We start from the raw sequence: 18,746 nt of genomic DNA, 5'->3' as shown, positions 1-18,746 counted from the left end.
TCAATCCATATGTAAATGTACCACACACATTACCTCACAGTCCACCCTTGGTTTTGTTGTTGTTGTCTATTTGTTTAAATTTAGATCTCTCTCCTGTCAACATTTTTAGTTATCTACTCTGGAGATAGAGGAAGTACAACTCAAGCAATTTTGCTAATTATTAACAGGTCTGAAGGAATGAGTTTAGCAAAAGGAAATGATTAAATATATGGCAAACAAAGTTTGGAATATCTATGTTCTTCACTAGTTCAAGCTATCCCACCCTACAATACCATGAAAAATTAAGAATTTACTGTAAGTATCCAAAAATTGTGTACCAAAAATTACAGGTAATTTATATAAATGTGCCAAAAAATACTGATACAATGGTAGACTTTTTCAGAATAAATAAACAGGGGAAAAAGATATCTGGCTGGCTATTAGGGTTGATCACTCCATGAGAAATACATTTTTTTTCTTTTTCAGCAAAAGCACTGCTTCACAAAGTCAGCATAATTTGTCTATTCACTTATTTTAGAGCACATGTTGTGTCCCCTGAGCTTGGCTTACTAAGGAACTAGTGAAAGCTGGTTTCGAGCTCTACTGTCATCCATTCTCCTAGAAAACACACTCAGTTGACGAGTAGATGAGCTGAGAAACAAGCTAATCCTTGATTACATGATCTATAGGAGTACTACATGCTTAAGAACTTTCATCAAAATGTCATACAATAATAGCAAGCACAACCTAGAAAGATCTCCCAATGACACTTTTGAAAGCAGTAAATTCAATTTCCAACTTGTTGGCAGCAATGGCTTTTCACGATTCTAACATCATTCATATTACAAGGAGATCATGAAACTTTAATATGATCAAACCTATAGTCACTTAACAAGATGAAAGCTGTTTCCAGACATTCGATGAACTAAGGCCTAGAAGACTAATATGTCAGTGTATTCTATTCTAGATTAAAGTCAATGTGACACCTCTTCACTCATGTTTTCCTCTGAGGGTTCCATGATGTGCACCGTTAAGGTCGAAAACTTTTGGCAAAGTTAAGATGTTTCAAGTACAATTTATAGGAAAAGGCAAATGAGTGGCTGGTCATGCTTTTAACATTTTTATGCCTAAAATCACTAGGATGCCTTGAACTTCTCTAAGAAAAAATGCTATCTAAATCCATAATTATAATAATAATCATCATCATCATTGCATGGCCGTGAACAAGTCACCTAGCCTCTTCTGAGTTTTAGTCCCATCGCTTATGAACAAATTTCACAGACATGCTGCAAAAGACATAAAAAATAATTTAAAGGTCCTGAAAGAATACAGAATACTACATAAATGCTCAGTGATAACTTAAAGTTTAAAAGGTCAATATCCTACTACCTGTACTGAGTATAATCAAGTCTTCTGAGGAATTCTCAAGAATTAAAAATGTAAGATTTTGAAAGTTATTTAATATAATACTAAAAACTAAGGAGGCTAATCTTTATAAACACATCAATGAAAACAAAAACCTATGTATATACTAGTGGGGAGTTAACTGATCTCAAGCAACACATGAACAAGTTTATTACCCAACAAACTAGCCTACATTAGAGTTACTATTAAAAACAAACTACCTGATCTTCCCTCAATAAACTTATGTCCACAAAACACCTGATTCCTAAGCACACAGGCAGAAAACAGCAGACATAGAATTCTCTGGTGGTCAGGAGTCCTCTGCTTTATGTCAAGTGCCTATTATCCTTTAGTATCAATTAATAGCTTAAGGTTTTAAAAAAGGGTAACTATGAACTCATTAATTTGACTTACATGTTCTTAATGAAAGTTACGGAGCTACATTTTACTTATTTAAGAATTTTTTTTATATTCTGTCTTAACAAGATGGAGCTACAGTTTAGTCTTTATTTCACAGTAATTAACATTTTGTCTTGCACTACAAAATCAACTTTTACCAATTCATAATCATTTACTATTCAAAATAATCTATTTTAATATACATACTCAATAAGTAAAATATAACCCAGTCTTCATTCACATGTGCCTAATACTCTGTTCCATAAACTGAATTTTTAAAGATGTGAGATGTTAGTTTATTAGAAGGTTCAAATTCCATGTTATTTTCTTGTCATCAAGAAACTAGAAAGATGGGAACTTTAAAAAAAAAAACTCATCCATTATTAAAAAGAAATGCACAGAGGCGGGGCATGGTGGCTCACGCCTGTAATCCCAGCACTTTGGGAGGCCAAGGCAGGCAGATCACCTGCAGTCAGGAGTCTGAGACCAGCCTGACCAACATGGAGAAACCCTGTCTCTCTACTAAAATCACAAAATTAGCCAGGTGTAGTGGTGTGCGCCTGTAATCCCAGCTACTTGCAAGGCTGAGGCGGGAGAATCCCTTGAACCCGGGAGGCAGAGGTTGTGGTGAGCCAAGATCATGCCACTGCACTCTCGCCTGGGCAACAAGAGTGAAACCCTGTCTCAAAAAAAAAGAAAAATGCACATAACTGTTTAACATTTCCTAAGAACTGGCCATTATATCAGAAAAATAAATCTAATAGTATCCTTCGAGATCTCAATTTTGAGTACTTCTTACAAGCATGTCCTTTCATTACTTTAAGAAATTCTGCTGGGCACCATTCAAGACATTTATATAATACCAAATTTCCTTATGTATTCCTTATGGTAAGGTACTTATATACACAAAGGTCAAAATACAGTATCTGTGCATCACTGCCCACATGCAAAAGCTGGTCATGGGGCTGATAAATGCTACAATGTAAAGTCTAAAATGCCCAATATTTGCTATGCCTATTTGCAATAGGACTGCATTCTGCATGGAAGCTATAATTCAGATACTCAAATTTTGATATGCAGTGATTCTTAACTATGTCTGCACAATGAAATCACCTAGGAAGTTTTTTAAAAATTTTCAGGGTCCCAACCTTATAGCTTTTGATTTACTCGGTCTGGGGTGCAGCCCAGATAGTGGGATACTTAAAAGCTCCCAGGTGAATCTTATTATAATATGCAACCAAGGATGCCACCCACAGCTACACAAGCACCTCCATTAAAATGATCTGAGGTACTTGTGTGTTAAAGGACCCAGACCAGAAAAAGAAACTAGAGAAGCAGGGAGTCCTGGCATCCAAAAAACAAGCTATCTGGCCACAAATTTCACTCATTTCTGAAATCACTAGAAGTAGATGTCTGTAATAAAAATTCTATTAAACTAACAGGAAAACAGGCATTCCAATTTAGACTGAGGTATACCCTATTAAAATTAGTCAAACAACAAGAAAAGGACTAGATAATAAACATTGGAAAAAAATCTAAGCAATATCACAGAACTACAAAACCAAAACAGAAAGACACTAAACTCAAAAGGAACAATTAATCCCTGTGCCAAAACAGTTAATATGGAAAAGTCTCATAATTACTATTCTCAAAGGATTTAAGAGGCCATCTTACCAATAAAACAAGAATATGCTGGCATGTTAAAAAAAATAACTACTACCACTGAAATATGCCTAAAAAATATGGCTAAAAAGCAAAACAGATGAAACAAGTGAGAGATACAGAAGAGTGTTAAGGACAGGAAAATATGTGGTCGAACAGCTGGCAGACATGGAGAAAAGTAGCTAGTTTCCAGAGTTCCCAGATTCATGTGGTAGGAGTTCTGGAGGCACAGAACAGAGAAGGAAAGGAAAGGAAATGCTAACATACACGGAAAATAAATTTTTCAAGCGTTTAAGACAGGCATTAGGCCTTTAGATGAAAAAGGTCCACCAAGTACCAAGAAAGATGAATGAAGTGTAAAAACAAACTAGAACACATACACTGTGCACACGTACCTGCAGAATGCCAGGACAAAGAGAAAGGCAAGAAGCTTCAAAGCAAGAGTGAAAAAACAGAAATCTAACAAACAACAAAAATCAGGAAAATTAGAAGTTAGAAGGCAACAAAGCAATGTCTTCGATTAAAAACTACATAGTCACATTAGTTTTCAACTAGGGAAAAAATACAGACATTTTTGGACTTCCTACAATTTACAAGTTTACCATTCGGAAGCTTTCTTTAAAAAAAAATTGAGCATACACTCTAAAACATAAAACCAAGAGAAAGGACATGGATAACAAACAAACAAACAAAACACAAAATATGTTAGACTCATGATAAACTCTAAATAAAAACATATAGTGTACAAATGACACCAAAAAATAGAACTAAAAATTCCAGATGATTGTAGTATGAGAGATGGTTTGTGGAGAGCTCAGAGGGTAAAAGTAAAAACAAGTTCTGTTTACTTTTGTGAGAAAAGGATATAAATTCTAATTAAATGTTCACACACATAAACAAATTAAAATGTGTTAAAAAAAATAAGAGTAGAGACATTTTGGAGGTTAAGATTTTACAACTTCCCTCCACCTAAAATCTGAAGTAATGAACCCAAAATATCAATTAAGAAAAATTTCCGCAGCAAACAGAAGTAGCATAGCTTCGCAGCATAACCTTTGAAAAGTGATGACCATGAAGTTTGTCAGACACTCCAAGAATGTGAGCCAACACCATTCTGAAATTTTTCACCAGTAGCCCCCAATTGAGAAGATGTAAGTCAGGCAGCCTGGGGGAGAAAAGACTTAAAAAGCCCCTTGAAAAGAGGAAACCCTCCCTATGCCCACAATGACTCCTGAAAAGCAGGACCTATAATTTTGTTTCTCCCCTGGCTGGGAAGAAACCTGGAGAAAGAGGGCAGAATAATCAAAATCATTATCTTCAACAGTAAACAGGGAATTGCCAGAACCAGTGAGAAAACAGAACATAAATAAGAAAAACATAAAGAACTAAAGCCATGGAGAAGAGATCACCAATGTAGTCTTTCTTTCACTGTGGATTAACTAAGAACAACCCGAATTAATAAACTCACATTTTTGCTTCTTCTGGGTGTAGGCAAAGAGAACAGAAGCAAATACTGGAAAAAGACTGATAATTTGGCCTATGGTTCACCAGATCCACCCCTAAATATGTACCTGTAGGCAAAGAAAACGAATTGACAATATATTGACCCCTAAAATCCAAACTATGAAGAATAACATTCTCAAAGACGGGAAAGTCAAAGATTCAGGAATCCAATAATCTAGTAAATTCACATAAAGCTATCCTTATCCAATACGAATAAGACAGAATAAGCATGCCAACAAAGAACACCAGGAGACAAGAAAAACTGAAACAGAAGCTCACAACATGCAAAAGACAGCTGAAGACGCCACCTCTGAAAGAAAACATTCCTCTCCTAAAGAAGAAAATTTTATAAAATGTATCAGAGGCTTTAAAAAAAACAGATTAAAAAATACTTACTTTTTTAAAAATAAAGGAAATGATTTTTTAAAAGACAAAAGGATAACAAGGAAACTGCATAGCTAAACAAAACAACGATCATTGTAGAACTTATATATATTAGACATAGCAAAAAACAGAGCAAATAGAGCTGACAATCAAATGACATAAAGACTGTATAATCACAAGTAATCAAAAACAAGAGTAAGAATTAAGCAGTTAGAAGAAAACAGACATAGATGTTGTGTACTATCTCTACAGACACAGAAAACTACAAACACAACTGAGATAAATGGAAGAACATCTAAATAATTATAGGGGCCTACTACATCTATGGAAGAGAAGATGTCAGTTCTTTCCGAATTGCTCCACAGAGTAAATGCAATTTCGGTCAAAATCCCAAAAGTATTTTTGTGGAAACTAATAAAGTTTATATGTAAATTCAAAGACCCAAGAATAGCAAAGACAATGTTAAAGAAATAGGAACCTGGAGAACGTATGCTAGCAGGTATCATTATGAAGCCAATAGTTCAAATAGTGTGGCACTGGCACAAAGACAGACAAGCAGGCCAATGGTTCAGAATAGGGTATCCAGAAAGACACTCAAACACACATGGTTACCTGGGAGCCCACTGCAATGCTGTAAGGACAGGACAGTCTTTTCAACAAATGGTTTAGATGAACCAGATAACCAAAAGAAGGAAAACAAATATTGACTCAAACCATGCACAAAATCAATTTCTGTTAAACTGTAGACCTAAATATAATGGATAAAATTTCTGGAAAATAACATAATATCTTCATGATCTTAAAGTAGACAAAATATTCCCAAAAAGAATATAAAAAACATTAACCATAAACAAAATGACTCATAAACTGAGCTTCATTAAAATGAAGAGCTTTTACTTATCAAAAGATACCATATTAAGAGTGCAAAGATTACACACTAACTGGAAGATGATATGTGCAACACACACACTGTATACATATAAAGTATTCAACTCTGGCAAATCAAAAGAAAGCTGACAATCCCAATTTTTTTTTTTAATAGGCAAAAGATTTGAAATGTACTTCATAAAAAAAAACGATTATCAAGGCTGGCAGGCATACAAAAATGTTCCAAATCACTATTTTTCAAGGAGATTAAATTAAAACCATAAACAAACCAGTGCACACCCACCCAAAATAGGTGAAAATATATATAATGCAGTAGCTAGTGTCAGTAACCACTGGATCTCCCCTATGCTACTGATAGGAATGTAAACTGTGATAGCAGCTTTGGAAAACTGACCGGCCATATCTACAAAACCTGAACATAAGTAAGCCCTATGCTGCAGCAACCCCACTATGTACAGACGCAACCTGAAATAAATGTATATGTTTCCCCCCAAAATTAAAATAATGTTCTTAACAGCATTATCACAACTACCAAAAACTGGAACAATATGAATGTGTCAATAAATTACGGGATAGTCATATGGAATACTATATAGCAATGAAAAACAACAAATTTTTGTTACATGCAACAGCATGGAAATTCAGAGATACAACTAAATGAAACAAAAGAGTACATAATATATAGCATTACTATAAATTTCACCAAAACTGGCAAAACTAATTCTGGCAATGATCCATATCTTGATCTGGATGATGTTTAAATGAGTATTTTGTAAAAGTGTCCTGATTCTTGCACTTTTCTATACATATGTAACAATTTCACTTAATAATTTAGGGGAAAAAAAGTCACTTGACAAAATTCAGACAAATAAGAAGTTCAAAATAAAAAACTCAATAACAGATCTAAAGAAAAAAACTGCTAGCAAATGCTGACTCTACTTAACTACAGTACTATATCAAACCATTAGAAAACAGAGATGTATCAACTTCAAAAATCTAAATTTATATAATTAAAATACAGTTTATCTTTATTACAGTATCAGGCTAAAATAGCCAGATAGATTTTTCCCAAAATTTAGAGGGTACATTCAGGGCAACCCAACTGAAACTATAGGCTACATGGTATAAAGACTGTATGAGGTACAATCCCCTCAGAAAGAAAGGAAGAAAGCCGTCCACCAGAGCAGCTGCAGGCTACTGATTTGCAATGGAAGGGCTTTGCTCTTATTCAACTCTTTGTACCCTGTTCCAGGCTGAGTGCCAGAAAGGGTTTATTTAACAATGGTTAATGATTTTTTCAGGGAAACTCTAGAAAGGCCAATTAGCATAATGCAGTCAGAAAAATAAAATTTAAAAATTTAAAAATTAGGAGGTAAAATAGAGGAGAAGGAAAGAAAGGTATGTGCATATCATTCATAGGGAGTAACAATATAGACTGTCCGAAAAAAAAAAAAATACAAATTGCAAGGCCACAATCTAGACCTACTCAAGGACTTTCCAGGGATGAGATTCCAAACAACTTTTTTGTTGATTTAGGCAGGCAACTTAAAACCCTAAAAGAAAATAGTTAATGGAGGTGTTAATGTCCTTTTAACTTGCTGAGCTCTTTCCAGTAAATTAAGCTATTCTTAACCCAGATGGAACAGGAAGGAATTCTTTAAGGATGGGACTACATGTCATTGATCTTTGCAGTCCCAGAGACCTAGCCTACATCAGGTAGGTAAATTAGATCTTTTACATAATTGTTGAATGTTAATTTATGAATATACATTGAATCCAGTAACTGTTGCACTGTACTGCCAGATTCTAAAAACTGAAAGTGTTTAGTTCTAATCAACAATAAAAATATTTGGCTTTGTACTTTTTAAGAGCAGATTTATACTTGATCTCTTTCTTCTTCTTCAGCCTTACACCATTCCAAAATTCTACGCTTTAAATAAAACTCCTTGATTATTAAGCAGAAAACATTTAACATTTCCAAATGGGTAAATTCATGTTTCACTCGTTTCCAAATATACTGTACCATAATCAAGCATGGTTGCAAAAAAATAGACAAGAAACCTTGCTTCATTCCATTGTTGATCAATTCCTGTAGGTTTTTACCAAAAAGAAAATCTCTTAGGAACCTTTTACATAATGTTAAACTGATTAAACCTATTTCTTTCCAAAACAGATCTGACTCTGATATATACACAGAAAATATACTTTACACTTGAAAAAATTATGACAAAAAAAAAGAGAGGGAACAAATGTATTAATTATAAAATTTAACAAAGTTTCTAGAACTAAGCAACATACTTAGTTTTGAGCCTCCTGACATCCAGAGCAAAAAAAGACATCTGGGTTATAGATCTTGCTGAAAAAGAGACAGCGAGTTAGTTTCTCAAAGGAGAAAGCTTTTCCTTGTAGGGATCCCCCTGAGTTAACTTCTCATCCAGCAGAGCTCTGCTTTTATCTAGTTTCAATGAGAGCATTTACAATTTATTTGAAGAAAATGTTCTGCAGTTTAAAAGAAAAGCTTAAAAAGAAACTGGTCTGGTCCAATTCTTTCACTTTACAAACAAACAAAAAAAAACCAAAATGCCAACAAAATTAATAACTCACTTCAGTTACATGGCTATCAAGCAGCTTTATGATGTTACCTACCCTTACCTTAACTTTCAGTTAATTTCTTTTTAATACAAAGGATAACACTGTGTCAGCAATGAGTATGCAAAAAGCAGTAAACTAATGAAGTAAACCTCCTAACGGTACAACTTGTTCAACTTAGTATTCATTTTTTCCCCTAAAAGAAGCTTTATACATGTAGGGGATGATCCAACAGAAAATTTCCAGCCTTCTGAACTATCCAAGGACACAAGAGAATTATAAGGCCACAGATGTTAGCTCTGCAGCAGACTGACCTACTCAGCTGTAAAGTCAGCCAACCTGCAGAAACTAAATTTTCTCCAGCATGTAGGTCCAAACAACAGGGATTTGCAAAGGAAGGCGGGGGCGGGGGCAGAGAGATGGAGGGCTGAGAGCCAGGAGGTGGCTGCTCTAGACAAGTTCTCATATAGAAGAAGAAATCTTTACTTCTCAATCAACAAAATTTTAGAGAAAAACATTATACAAGCTAGCTATAAATATTAATGCAGAGAAATCTATCCTGAGCAAAGCCATGCTGTTTGTTTATGCATGTACACAAAGAGTAAGTTTACTCTAATACCTTACTAAAAAATTCCACTGAGCCTTCCATTTTACCCTCTTCATTTCAAACATGGTACAGCTTTCAGCATACTTGTTCATCACAAAACTGGAGCAGATGGAATTAAGACAAAACTTGTCCAAAAAAAAGAGGTATATGTGGATGCATGTATATAATTTCAGATTTTTTGATATAAGTAATTACAGAGGCCTGTAATTTGCCAAAGAAAGTAAAATTCTTGGTCCAATTTCGAAATTCCTATCTCCTTTGTTAATTGAAAAGATAAACAATTTTAAATATGCTGTTTCTGATTTTTTTGTTTTCACCCTTTTTCTCAGTTTGGAATATGAGATTTCCAAAGAAATCTATTAGAATTTACAAAGTTAATGACAATAAAAATGGTTAATAATGTAAAACAAAACTTTTTCTTCTAAAAAGTCACTTTCCTTCCTCATATAATAGCTAATACATTTTATTAATAATTTAGATCATAAAGGAAATCAGTAAATTTATAAATAATTATCAAAAATAAGCACTAGCAAATCAGTAAGTTAATGCATACCTGTAAAATCTAAAGTGATGCCAGTTCTTTACATGCTTGTATAATACTTCTATCATAAAGTTCATTATTTAACATTTCTCTCCAAACAATTAATCCCCTTATCTGCTGATATACAGCTTTACATAATGATATTTCTTCACAGAGCAAAATAATGTTCAAACGGTAAAACACACCACACCAACAAACAAGGAAATTTTCAAACGCCCGTTTTCAACTAGTAAACACTTTGACCATATCCACGAATAAGGAACAACCTGAGACAAGATGAACCCTAAGGGGTGACTTGGGAGAAAAGAGCATACAAATCATGAATTCAGTGTCTCATCAAAATTTCTCTGTCAGATATAAGTATTCCAAGTTAAAATCATTTCAGGAATGTAAAACTTGCTACCGAACATAAGAAATATATAAATATGTATTTTTCTATAAACCTCTACACATTGTTCTGTATTATAAAAAGTGTTTGCCTTAATTGTTATGCAATGTTATTTTTCTTCATTGAAAAATTGCTATACTTTCTTAAAGTTAGTATTCGTTGTAATTATAAACACAAGACCAAAGAATAATTTAATAACAAAATTCACCTTTGTTACTGTTTTTGCTTTCAAACCTCCATTCTCCACAACACTGAGGTCCAATTTGCCATCATCCTTACTTCCTATAGCTTTTAGTCCTTGCAAAAGAATATCGCGCAAATTCTGATAAAGAGGTTTTTCAGTGTAGTCTAGTAATTTCACTGTTTCCATGTATTTCGCAATTTCACCTAAAAGAGTAACACAATCATTTTATAACTTTCGATAACAAATCTATTTCTCTCTTACCTCTAAAAAAACAAATTCATGGAATGCAAACACACATCTTGTTAAGATACCTACTTTTTTCAATCACTTCATTGAAAAGTATGCCTTTGAACTCAGAAACTAATTAAAAATGTATTTTGAGAAACAATGTAAAACACACTTCTGTTAATTGTGAGAAACAAGATATAACTTAAAATTTAAATATTCATAAAAATAACGATTATAGTATTAAAGCTATAAAAAATATAAAGGGATCTAGAATAAAGATTATGAAAATAAAATGTTCTTAAATACAATCACTATCCCAGCCAATATGTTTTTGCCATCAAAGCCATTAGCTCTATAGCAAATAGCAATATTCTTTGTGTAAATGTGAAATAAAACACACCAAAAAGAGGTCAAAGAAAGAAGAAATAAATAAGGTCTGGCTTTCCCATAAAAGAGAAAAATCAGCTTTGGAATGATAAAGGTTTACTGTATACTTAAACAAAATGACACCATAAAAAGAAATTCTACTAGTCAAGATCAATACTTTTCAACGTTAAAAATCCATTTTTGAGCTAATGACTCACACACAGACCTTTTCCCTGACCTCCAGACTTGTATATTCACCATTTCATATGTTGGTCCTTGAATATATACATATCACCCTAAATTCCAACAAACCCACATCTAAACTCTTGACCTATCCCTAAAACTTCAGGTTTTCTCTGTCTCAGTTACTGAGAATTTCATCCTTCTAGCTCCTCAAGCCAAAATCTGAGTTAGTCACCCTTGAATCTTTTCTTTTCACACCCCAGTCTTTCAAGAGATCTTACCAGTTCTACGCGCACACACACACACACACACACACACACACACACACACCCTTTCATTAACTCAAATATTTATTAAACACCTCCTATGTGACAGATTATTCCTAAATACTTGGAATACACCAAGAAAAAAACAGACAAAAATCCCTAACTTCCAGTTTCTTCATCTGACAAAGGGGATCTACAAAAACCCAAAACAACTATCACCATGTATGATAAAACATTGAAAATACTCCCCCTTTGGAGAGCAAAATGTCCACTTTTGCCATGTCCCTTCAGTGTAGCAGAATAGTCATGTGTACTTTTCGCTAGTACAATAAGGAAAGAAATATAAGCCACAAAGAGTGGGAAAAAAAGATGTAAACCAGTCTTTATTCACAAACAACATCATACTACATGTAGAAAATCCTACAGAATCTACAAAAAACTGCTAGAACTAGTAGATAAATTTAGCAGGGTCATAAGATGCAAGGCAAATATATTAAAATCTATCTTATTTCTATATACTAGCAAAAAGCAATTGGAAAATAAACTTTTTAAAAAATACTTCAAATAGCATCAAATACTTTGCAACAAATACAATGAAAGGCGGGCAAGGTTTTCCTAGAGGAGACTATAAAACACAGATGAGAGAAATTAAGTCAGACCAAATTTAATAAAGGATATACCATATAAGTGGACTGGAAAACTCAACAGTATAAAGATGTCAGTGCTCCCCAAATTGGTCTACAGATCAATTCAATCCCAAGGTTCCAGTAAACGTGGGGGTGGGTGAGTGTGTGTGTACTTGACAAGGTGATTCTAAAATTTAAATAGAAATGCAAAGGGCAAATAACAGCAAAGTAGCAAAATCTAGTTAAAAAAAAGCATGCTAAAGAATTTGAACTACCAGATATCAAGCCTAAAATAAAGCTACAGTAATTAAGACAGTGTGGTCCAAGAATAGGCAAAAAGAACAACTGAAAAAAGGGAGTCCAGAAAGAGATGCACGGATCCACAGATCCATATTTGATTTATGACAAACATGATAACAAAGGATAAGTCTTTTCAAGGAAGGTCTTTTCAAAGGTCGACTAGATATAAATAAGAGGATAAGAAAGATACACGACCCCTCCTCAAATAATACCCAAAAATCAATTGTAGGTAGACTATACATCTGTATGTGTAACTGGCAAGCTGCAACTGCCAAAAATTGGAGACGACCTAAGAGCAGAATAAATAATGGTATATAACTACAATAGACTACTATACAGAAATAATAATGGAGAAACTACTATTAAACATACAATAATAGGGCCAAGCACAATGGCTCATGCCTACAATCCCAACACTTTGGGAGGCTAAGGTAGGAGGACTGCTTGAGCCCAGGAGTCCAAGACTAGCCTGGACAACACAGTGAGACCCCATCTCTACAAAAAAAATTTTTTTAATTAGCCAGGCATGATGGCATGTGCCTGTACTCCCAGCTACTTCAGAGACTGAAGCGGGAAGATCTCTTGAGCTCAGGAGGTCAAGGCTGCAGTGAGCCATGATTGTGCCACTGCACTCTAGCCTGGATAACAGAGTGAGACTCTGTCTCAAAAAAACAAAACAACAAAAACAAAAAAAAACACGCAATAATGGGGATGAATTTCACAAACATATAACTGAGTGAAAGAGACGGACACTAACAGAAGTAAACATTAATTTCATGAGGACAGGAATTTTATCTATTCCATTCACTGTATTATTCCATTTCTATACATTTGAAACACAAATATTTGGTATTGGAAGTTAAGGTAAGTGACTCATCGGGACAAGAGGGAGAGGCCCAAGGGATAATTCTGAGAAACCCATATTGTATTTATTGGCATGAGAAGTAAGTTGCAATTTTAAATAGCATAAGGTCAGGGTAGACCTCCCTGAAAAGGAGACAACTGAGCAAAGGCTTAAAAAGACATCTGAATACATCCAAGCTGACCACTTCTCACTCTTTGGCTGCTACTTCTCTTGCATGGGTTATTGCAGTGGCCTCTTAACCCGCTTTCTGCCTAGGCCCAGCCTTGCTCCCTCAGCAGTCCATCCCCACGCCAGAAGCAGGAGACATTTCCCCTCAGGATAAGCCATTCATGTTACTTTTCTACTCCAAACCTCACACTCCTGCTTGAAGTAAAAGCCAAAGCCCTCATGGTTACCTGTAAAGACACAGTCCTCGCACCCCCTGGGCAATAGTGTCCCTTCTGCCTAGAACTCTCTTCCACAGACTTCTACACAGCTCACTCCTTCCCTCACTTCCTTGCTACAACTGCTCAAATGTCACCTCCTAAGTGAGGCTGTCCCTGGACACCCTACTTAAAATGACAGTCCTCCTCCCTACTTTACTACCCACCCCATCCCCATCCCTTAATTCTATTCCCTGTTTTCTATTTCTACAGTACTAACCAGGGGAACATAAACATTTTGCTCATGTGTTTACTATTCTAACTCCTCCAATTAGAAGGTTAGCTTCAAGAGGGCAGGAATATTTGTTTTGTTCACTGACGTAACTCCAGTCCTTGGCACACAATAAAGCCTCAATACATACTAGCTTAGTGGATGAATGAAATTTGCTTCCTTTGCTAAAAGCACTGAATAATAATTGAATAAAGATCAAGTATTCATTTAACAAACCATCTAACATCTTACGTTAAGGGCTATTCCATGGTATCACACCTTTTTATACGCAGAAAACAAAACCACTATTAACATTTAAGAAGTCTTTTCCTACCTGGTTTGTTTTTCTCAGGAAAACATTTGTCCATCAAACTTGCAATATTTTCTCTATATCTGTTAAAAATTAAAGAATGAGTCACTGTGTGCAGCTTGATGTCATAGAATGTTATTAATATTAAATGAAAATATATAGCATATTAAGCAATAGTATGCTACATCCTAAATATGCTTACAGACATTTTTCTAAAGTAAAGTAAACAAAAGACCATGGAACCTTACTGTTTAACAAGTACTTTCTTATTTCCGTATCAGTATCAGTTGAAACTACAGTTCCTGTCAAGAAACTGTGACTAAAAATATTTGGCTTATCATAATTTTGCTCAAAATAACGTAAGTTTTCCTTTACCTAATTTTGGAATCTCTAACATATCTAGGATCTTTCAAATTATCCTCCCAAGGAAGATGGCCAGTAAGCCACTGGATCATGCAATAACCAAGTATTTCCAAATCACCACGTCTTGATGGGGCTACAAATGCAAAAGAAGAAGATTAGGTAGACTGAAATAATTTTTAATGTATAATTTCAAGTATATATAAAATAATAAGGTAAAACAGTCAACTCCACGGTCTGTTTTTCATCATAAAATTTTGACTGCATTTAAATAAGGATTGAACATTGGATAGTATAAATAACTTACCTCCCAATTTCCTTCCAACTAACAATTTACTTTAAAACCCAAATTGGTAAATTTTATGGTTTCAGGTGGAGACTATCAGTGTAGAAATAAAACAATGGTATATTCAATACTGCCTTTGGAAAACCTGAAGATATTCTTAAAATTTTCATATGCTATTAAGAGGCCCAGAGAACTGGGTGTTTGAGTTTTTCCACAGCTTTGAGCACAGAAGAAAGAAATGACTGCTGAAGAAATAAACTAACTTAACAGGTAACAAATAAAAGTTAGCTGTTATAAAGTTGTAGGTACATAATAAACTTACAGACTTGAGAAAAAAACACAAAAACAAACTAACATTCCAATTACACTAAATAAAACCAAAAAAAATCCTCATTGCAGTTGAATGAACCACCTCACCACTACCACCTTCTTGGTTATCTTTGAAGGCTGAGAGGAAAAGCCAGGAGAGAAAAACACAGAGGGCCCTGAAAAACATTTGTAGGAATCTCACCTCTGCCTTCTTTCCTCATGCTACTGTGCCTCTTCAATTCTTTTTTGTCTATTTATTTATTTACACAAAATTAAGAACTACACAGGAATCTGGGAGAAAACATTAGCAGTTTATTTCTCACTCAAGCACTACTGACATACCCACACCATTGTGTGCATCGATGCTCGTGAATTCAATAGTGCCATCATGACATCTTTTGGGGTCTTCTTTGTATTCTTTATGAACTCCTTCTGGGCAGTACCGATAAGCAAGGCCATAATCTACCAAGTACACCTATAAATTTCCAAGCACCAAGACAAACTAAAGTCAAAATCACTGCACATATACTCCTTTAAAGCATAGAAACAAAATACTGTCATCTGCAGGTGGATTCACCTACAAGGTCATTCTGTAACACCCTGAACAATTGAGATCCAAAATGTACACAGCAGCAAATATTTAATTCTGAAAGGCTTTTTATTTTTAATAAAAATGTTAAATGACCACATAACTACAGTCTAGTCACTTGACATTATATATATTTTTAGATAAGTATGTGTTATACTTGTTTAATCTTGTCTGTTCAATTTGACCAAAAATTATACATTTTATACTTCCTCTTACAGACTCTAAAGAAAACTGAGCACAGAGTAAACCGTTAATACTTGTTGCACACAGAAAAGCACACCCAATAGAAGACTGCTAATGATGGGGACACATGACATGTTACCTTCTACTCCCGTTTCTTCACTTGTAAAATAATCAAATCGCAATTTACTTTATAAAAATATTTCATACATCATAATAATGATCTAAAGAACTTTTAGATCAGGTGCTTATCTATATTTAAATACTATATTCTAAAGCCAAGAATTCATGATTAAAACTAAATTTTAATATTATATACATACTTATCCGTGGGCACATACATGTGAGTCTGATTAGCATACAAAGCTAAAAAACTTGGCTTTCTTCTAGTCCATAGCCACACATTACAACTCTGAGTTAACGTCATAAATGCACGCATCTGGGCACAAGAGGAAACTGAAGCAAAAATACGTGGCTAGATGTAGCACATACATCTAACACTGGAAAAACAATCCCATCTAAAGTATATATCCGAAGGATAACAGAGCTGCAAAAATATTTCCATATAAACAAAAGGCAGCATGTTTTAGTCACCTGCAAAGTGATTTAAGCTGTATTTTATTATACTGTACAAGTTCAGCCTATTTAAATTAATGGAACCCTTATTGTTCAGGTTCTTAGCTGCATTTTGTTTGTTCCTAGCCTAGAAACATCTAAAAAGAAATGGCTAGAAAGAACAGAGATGAATCTGATGATTGACTTTTTAAGATTTCTCCACTAACACACTATATTAATAGAATAGTAACGTTCTTCTTTAGTAGTTAGATTCCTTTATATCCATCATAACTGACATTGGAGAAAGGGAAGCAAGTATGAGATGACAAAAAAAGAAAAGAGAGCCAAAGGAAAAAGGAAGAACTAAGCAAAGGCAGTTAAAGGTCAATTTAAGAGAAAGAATGAAGTACAGGTACTGACAAATAATTACAATACAAACACATTACTTCCTTGGGTCTCAATTTCCACCCAAACACATTTAAAATGTTCAAATCTTCCTTTTTATATAAGATCAAGTAAGAAGTAAGAACATGCATTAAGTATGAACATCAACTAAACCTTACTTTCACTGAAATCACAGAAACAGCTATACAGGAAAATTGTATAGATCCCTCTACTCCAACTAAACTGACCTAAATAAAGGTATATTATTATAAGCTTTTCTCTTTTCCTTAGAAAGTAAAAATTACAAAGGGAATGTAATAAGCTAAAATAAAAAATGCACATTTGAATTCCAAACACTAAGGGTATACAAATTTAGACAGCTAAGATATTTCTGTAAACCAATTGATTTGAATAATCAACATGTTAAAGACCAAATTTTCCAAGTAATAGAACACTTACATTTGATGGATTTCTTGAACAAAGGAATAAAAAAAAGTGACAAAGCAGACAGGCAAACATAATTCATTGGTGTACTATATAATTTTAAGCTTCCACCCCCAAATAGCTATTTGAAATTCATTTTGTACCACAAGCACTTCTTCTGAATATTATTTAGGGCAAAATAGCCAACTTGAGAAAGTGCCAACAAATCACATCAAAAATGTAGAATGTTAACTAGATCAAAGTGTCAAGAAGAAATACTATTACCACATCTACTTCAAAAAGTAAAACTTCTAGATAGGTTCAAAAGTTCAAAGCAACCATATTTATTTTCAAACAACATGTTTTAAATAGTAGAAATTAAAGTTATAAAACTACCTGGTCAGGATTCTTGTAGCTCAGAAGAAGATTTGAGGCCTTGATATCGCCATGTACATACTCATGCTCGTGAATATATTCCAGAATATCCAGCTATAAAGTATCACACAGAATAAGTTAATGCAGTACCTAACACCAACCAGCAGAGGACCAAGCTTCAACATAAACTAGCCTTTACTGTATTAAAAACAATTTTTTAAAAAACAAGAAAAACGTAGCTCACATACAATTCTTAAGCTTAGCTGCAAGACAGTTTTCCGCGAAAACCTTTTGGCATTCGCTTCATATATTTTCTGAAGGTCACTCCCAAAGCGATCCATTATCATAAACCTGTAACTGAAGACAAATATGAAAAACCAATGAACAAAATACAAATCAAGAAAACCAACTTTGCAATGAGTACTCTCAAAGTAATTTTTTCAAGATAATGTTTAGTAAGGAAGTGTTTTTTAAAAAAGAAATACAAACATTTGCAACAATTTCTCCCAACTAGAAATCTCAAGAGTTCAGAGTGCTTTCAGGTCCTGCTTTTTACCTGGAGGGCCTCTTTCTGGTCTCAGCTAATTACAGGAGACTATTATTCAATTTAAGATAATGTTCACACAGAGAACCCAAAAGTTTTATTCACAGTAAAAATAAAATAAGCTGAATAAACATGACAGCAATGATTTTTCTCATAGTTAAAATTAATTAATATTTCTGGATATCAGCTTCCTTCCTGTGACTTTTTCTCTCTATTTTTAAGGTAACAACTTTCTGCTAAAAATCAAGATTTTTGTGAGATGCTATAACAAGAGCTAGATTCAGTAACATTGTTTAAATGGTGTAAAAGGATTGCACGTTAAACATTCAATAGCAAAGATTTGGGGAAAAACGAAAATCCTGGGAAAATGTGAAGATAATTGGTTTTGCCATAAAGCAGCTATGTCACCTTGGCCAAGTCACATTACTTCCTTGGG

At 34.1% G+C, this 18,746-nt stretch overlaps 1 protein-coding gene across 2 annotated transcripts in view; it reads right to left on the bottom strand.

Moving 5' to 3' along the window:
• Positions 1 to 18,746, bottom strand: part of VRK1 (VRK serine/threonine kinase 1) — an 83,878-nt gene that overhangs the window by 10,370 nt on the left and 54,762 nt on the right. For both annotated transcript variants that reach the window (XM_012471263.2, XM_012471265.2), the window contains exons 6-11: positions 18,015 to 18,123; positions 17,788 to 17,880; positions 15,603 to 15,735; positions 14,681 to 14,801; positions 14,330 to 14,388; positions 10,553 to 10,731 (exon numbers count right to left, since the gene is read on the bottom strand). In XM_012471263.2, coding sequence (XP_012326686.2) covers positions 10,553 to 10,731; positions 14,330 to 14,388; positions 14,681 to 14,801; positions 15,603 to 15,735; positions 17,788 to 17,880; positions 18,015 to 18,123 — 694 coding nt within the window. The remainder of the gene's footprint in view (positions 1 to 10,552; positions 10,732 to 14,329; positions 14,389 to 14,680; positions 14,802 to 15,602; positions 15,736 to 17,787; positions 17,881 to 18,014; positions 18,124 to 18,746) is intronic.

The sequence above is a fragment of the Aotus nancymaae genome, unplaced genomic scaffold (assembly GCF_030222135.1).
Source record: "Aotus nancymaae isolate 86718 unplaced genomic scaffold, 86718_ANA_hifiasm-v0.15.2.pri h1tg000011l, whole genome shotgun sequence".
Classification (NCBI taxonomy): domain Eukaryota; kingdom Metazoa; phylum Chordata; class Mammalia; order Primates; family Aotidae; genus Aotus; species Aotus nancymaae.
The sequence above is the reverse complement of the archived record's forward strand: the minus strand, read 5'-3'. Positions and strand labels throughout refer to the sequence as shown.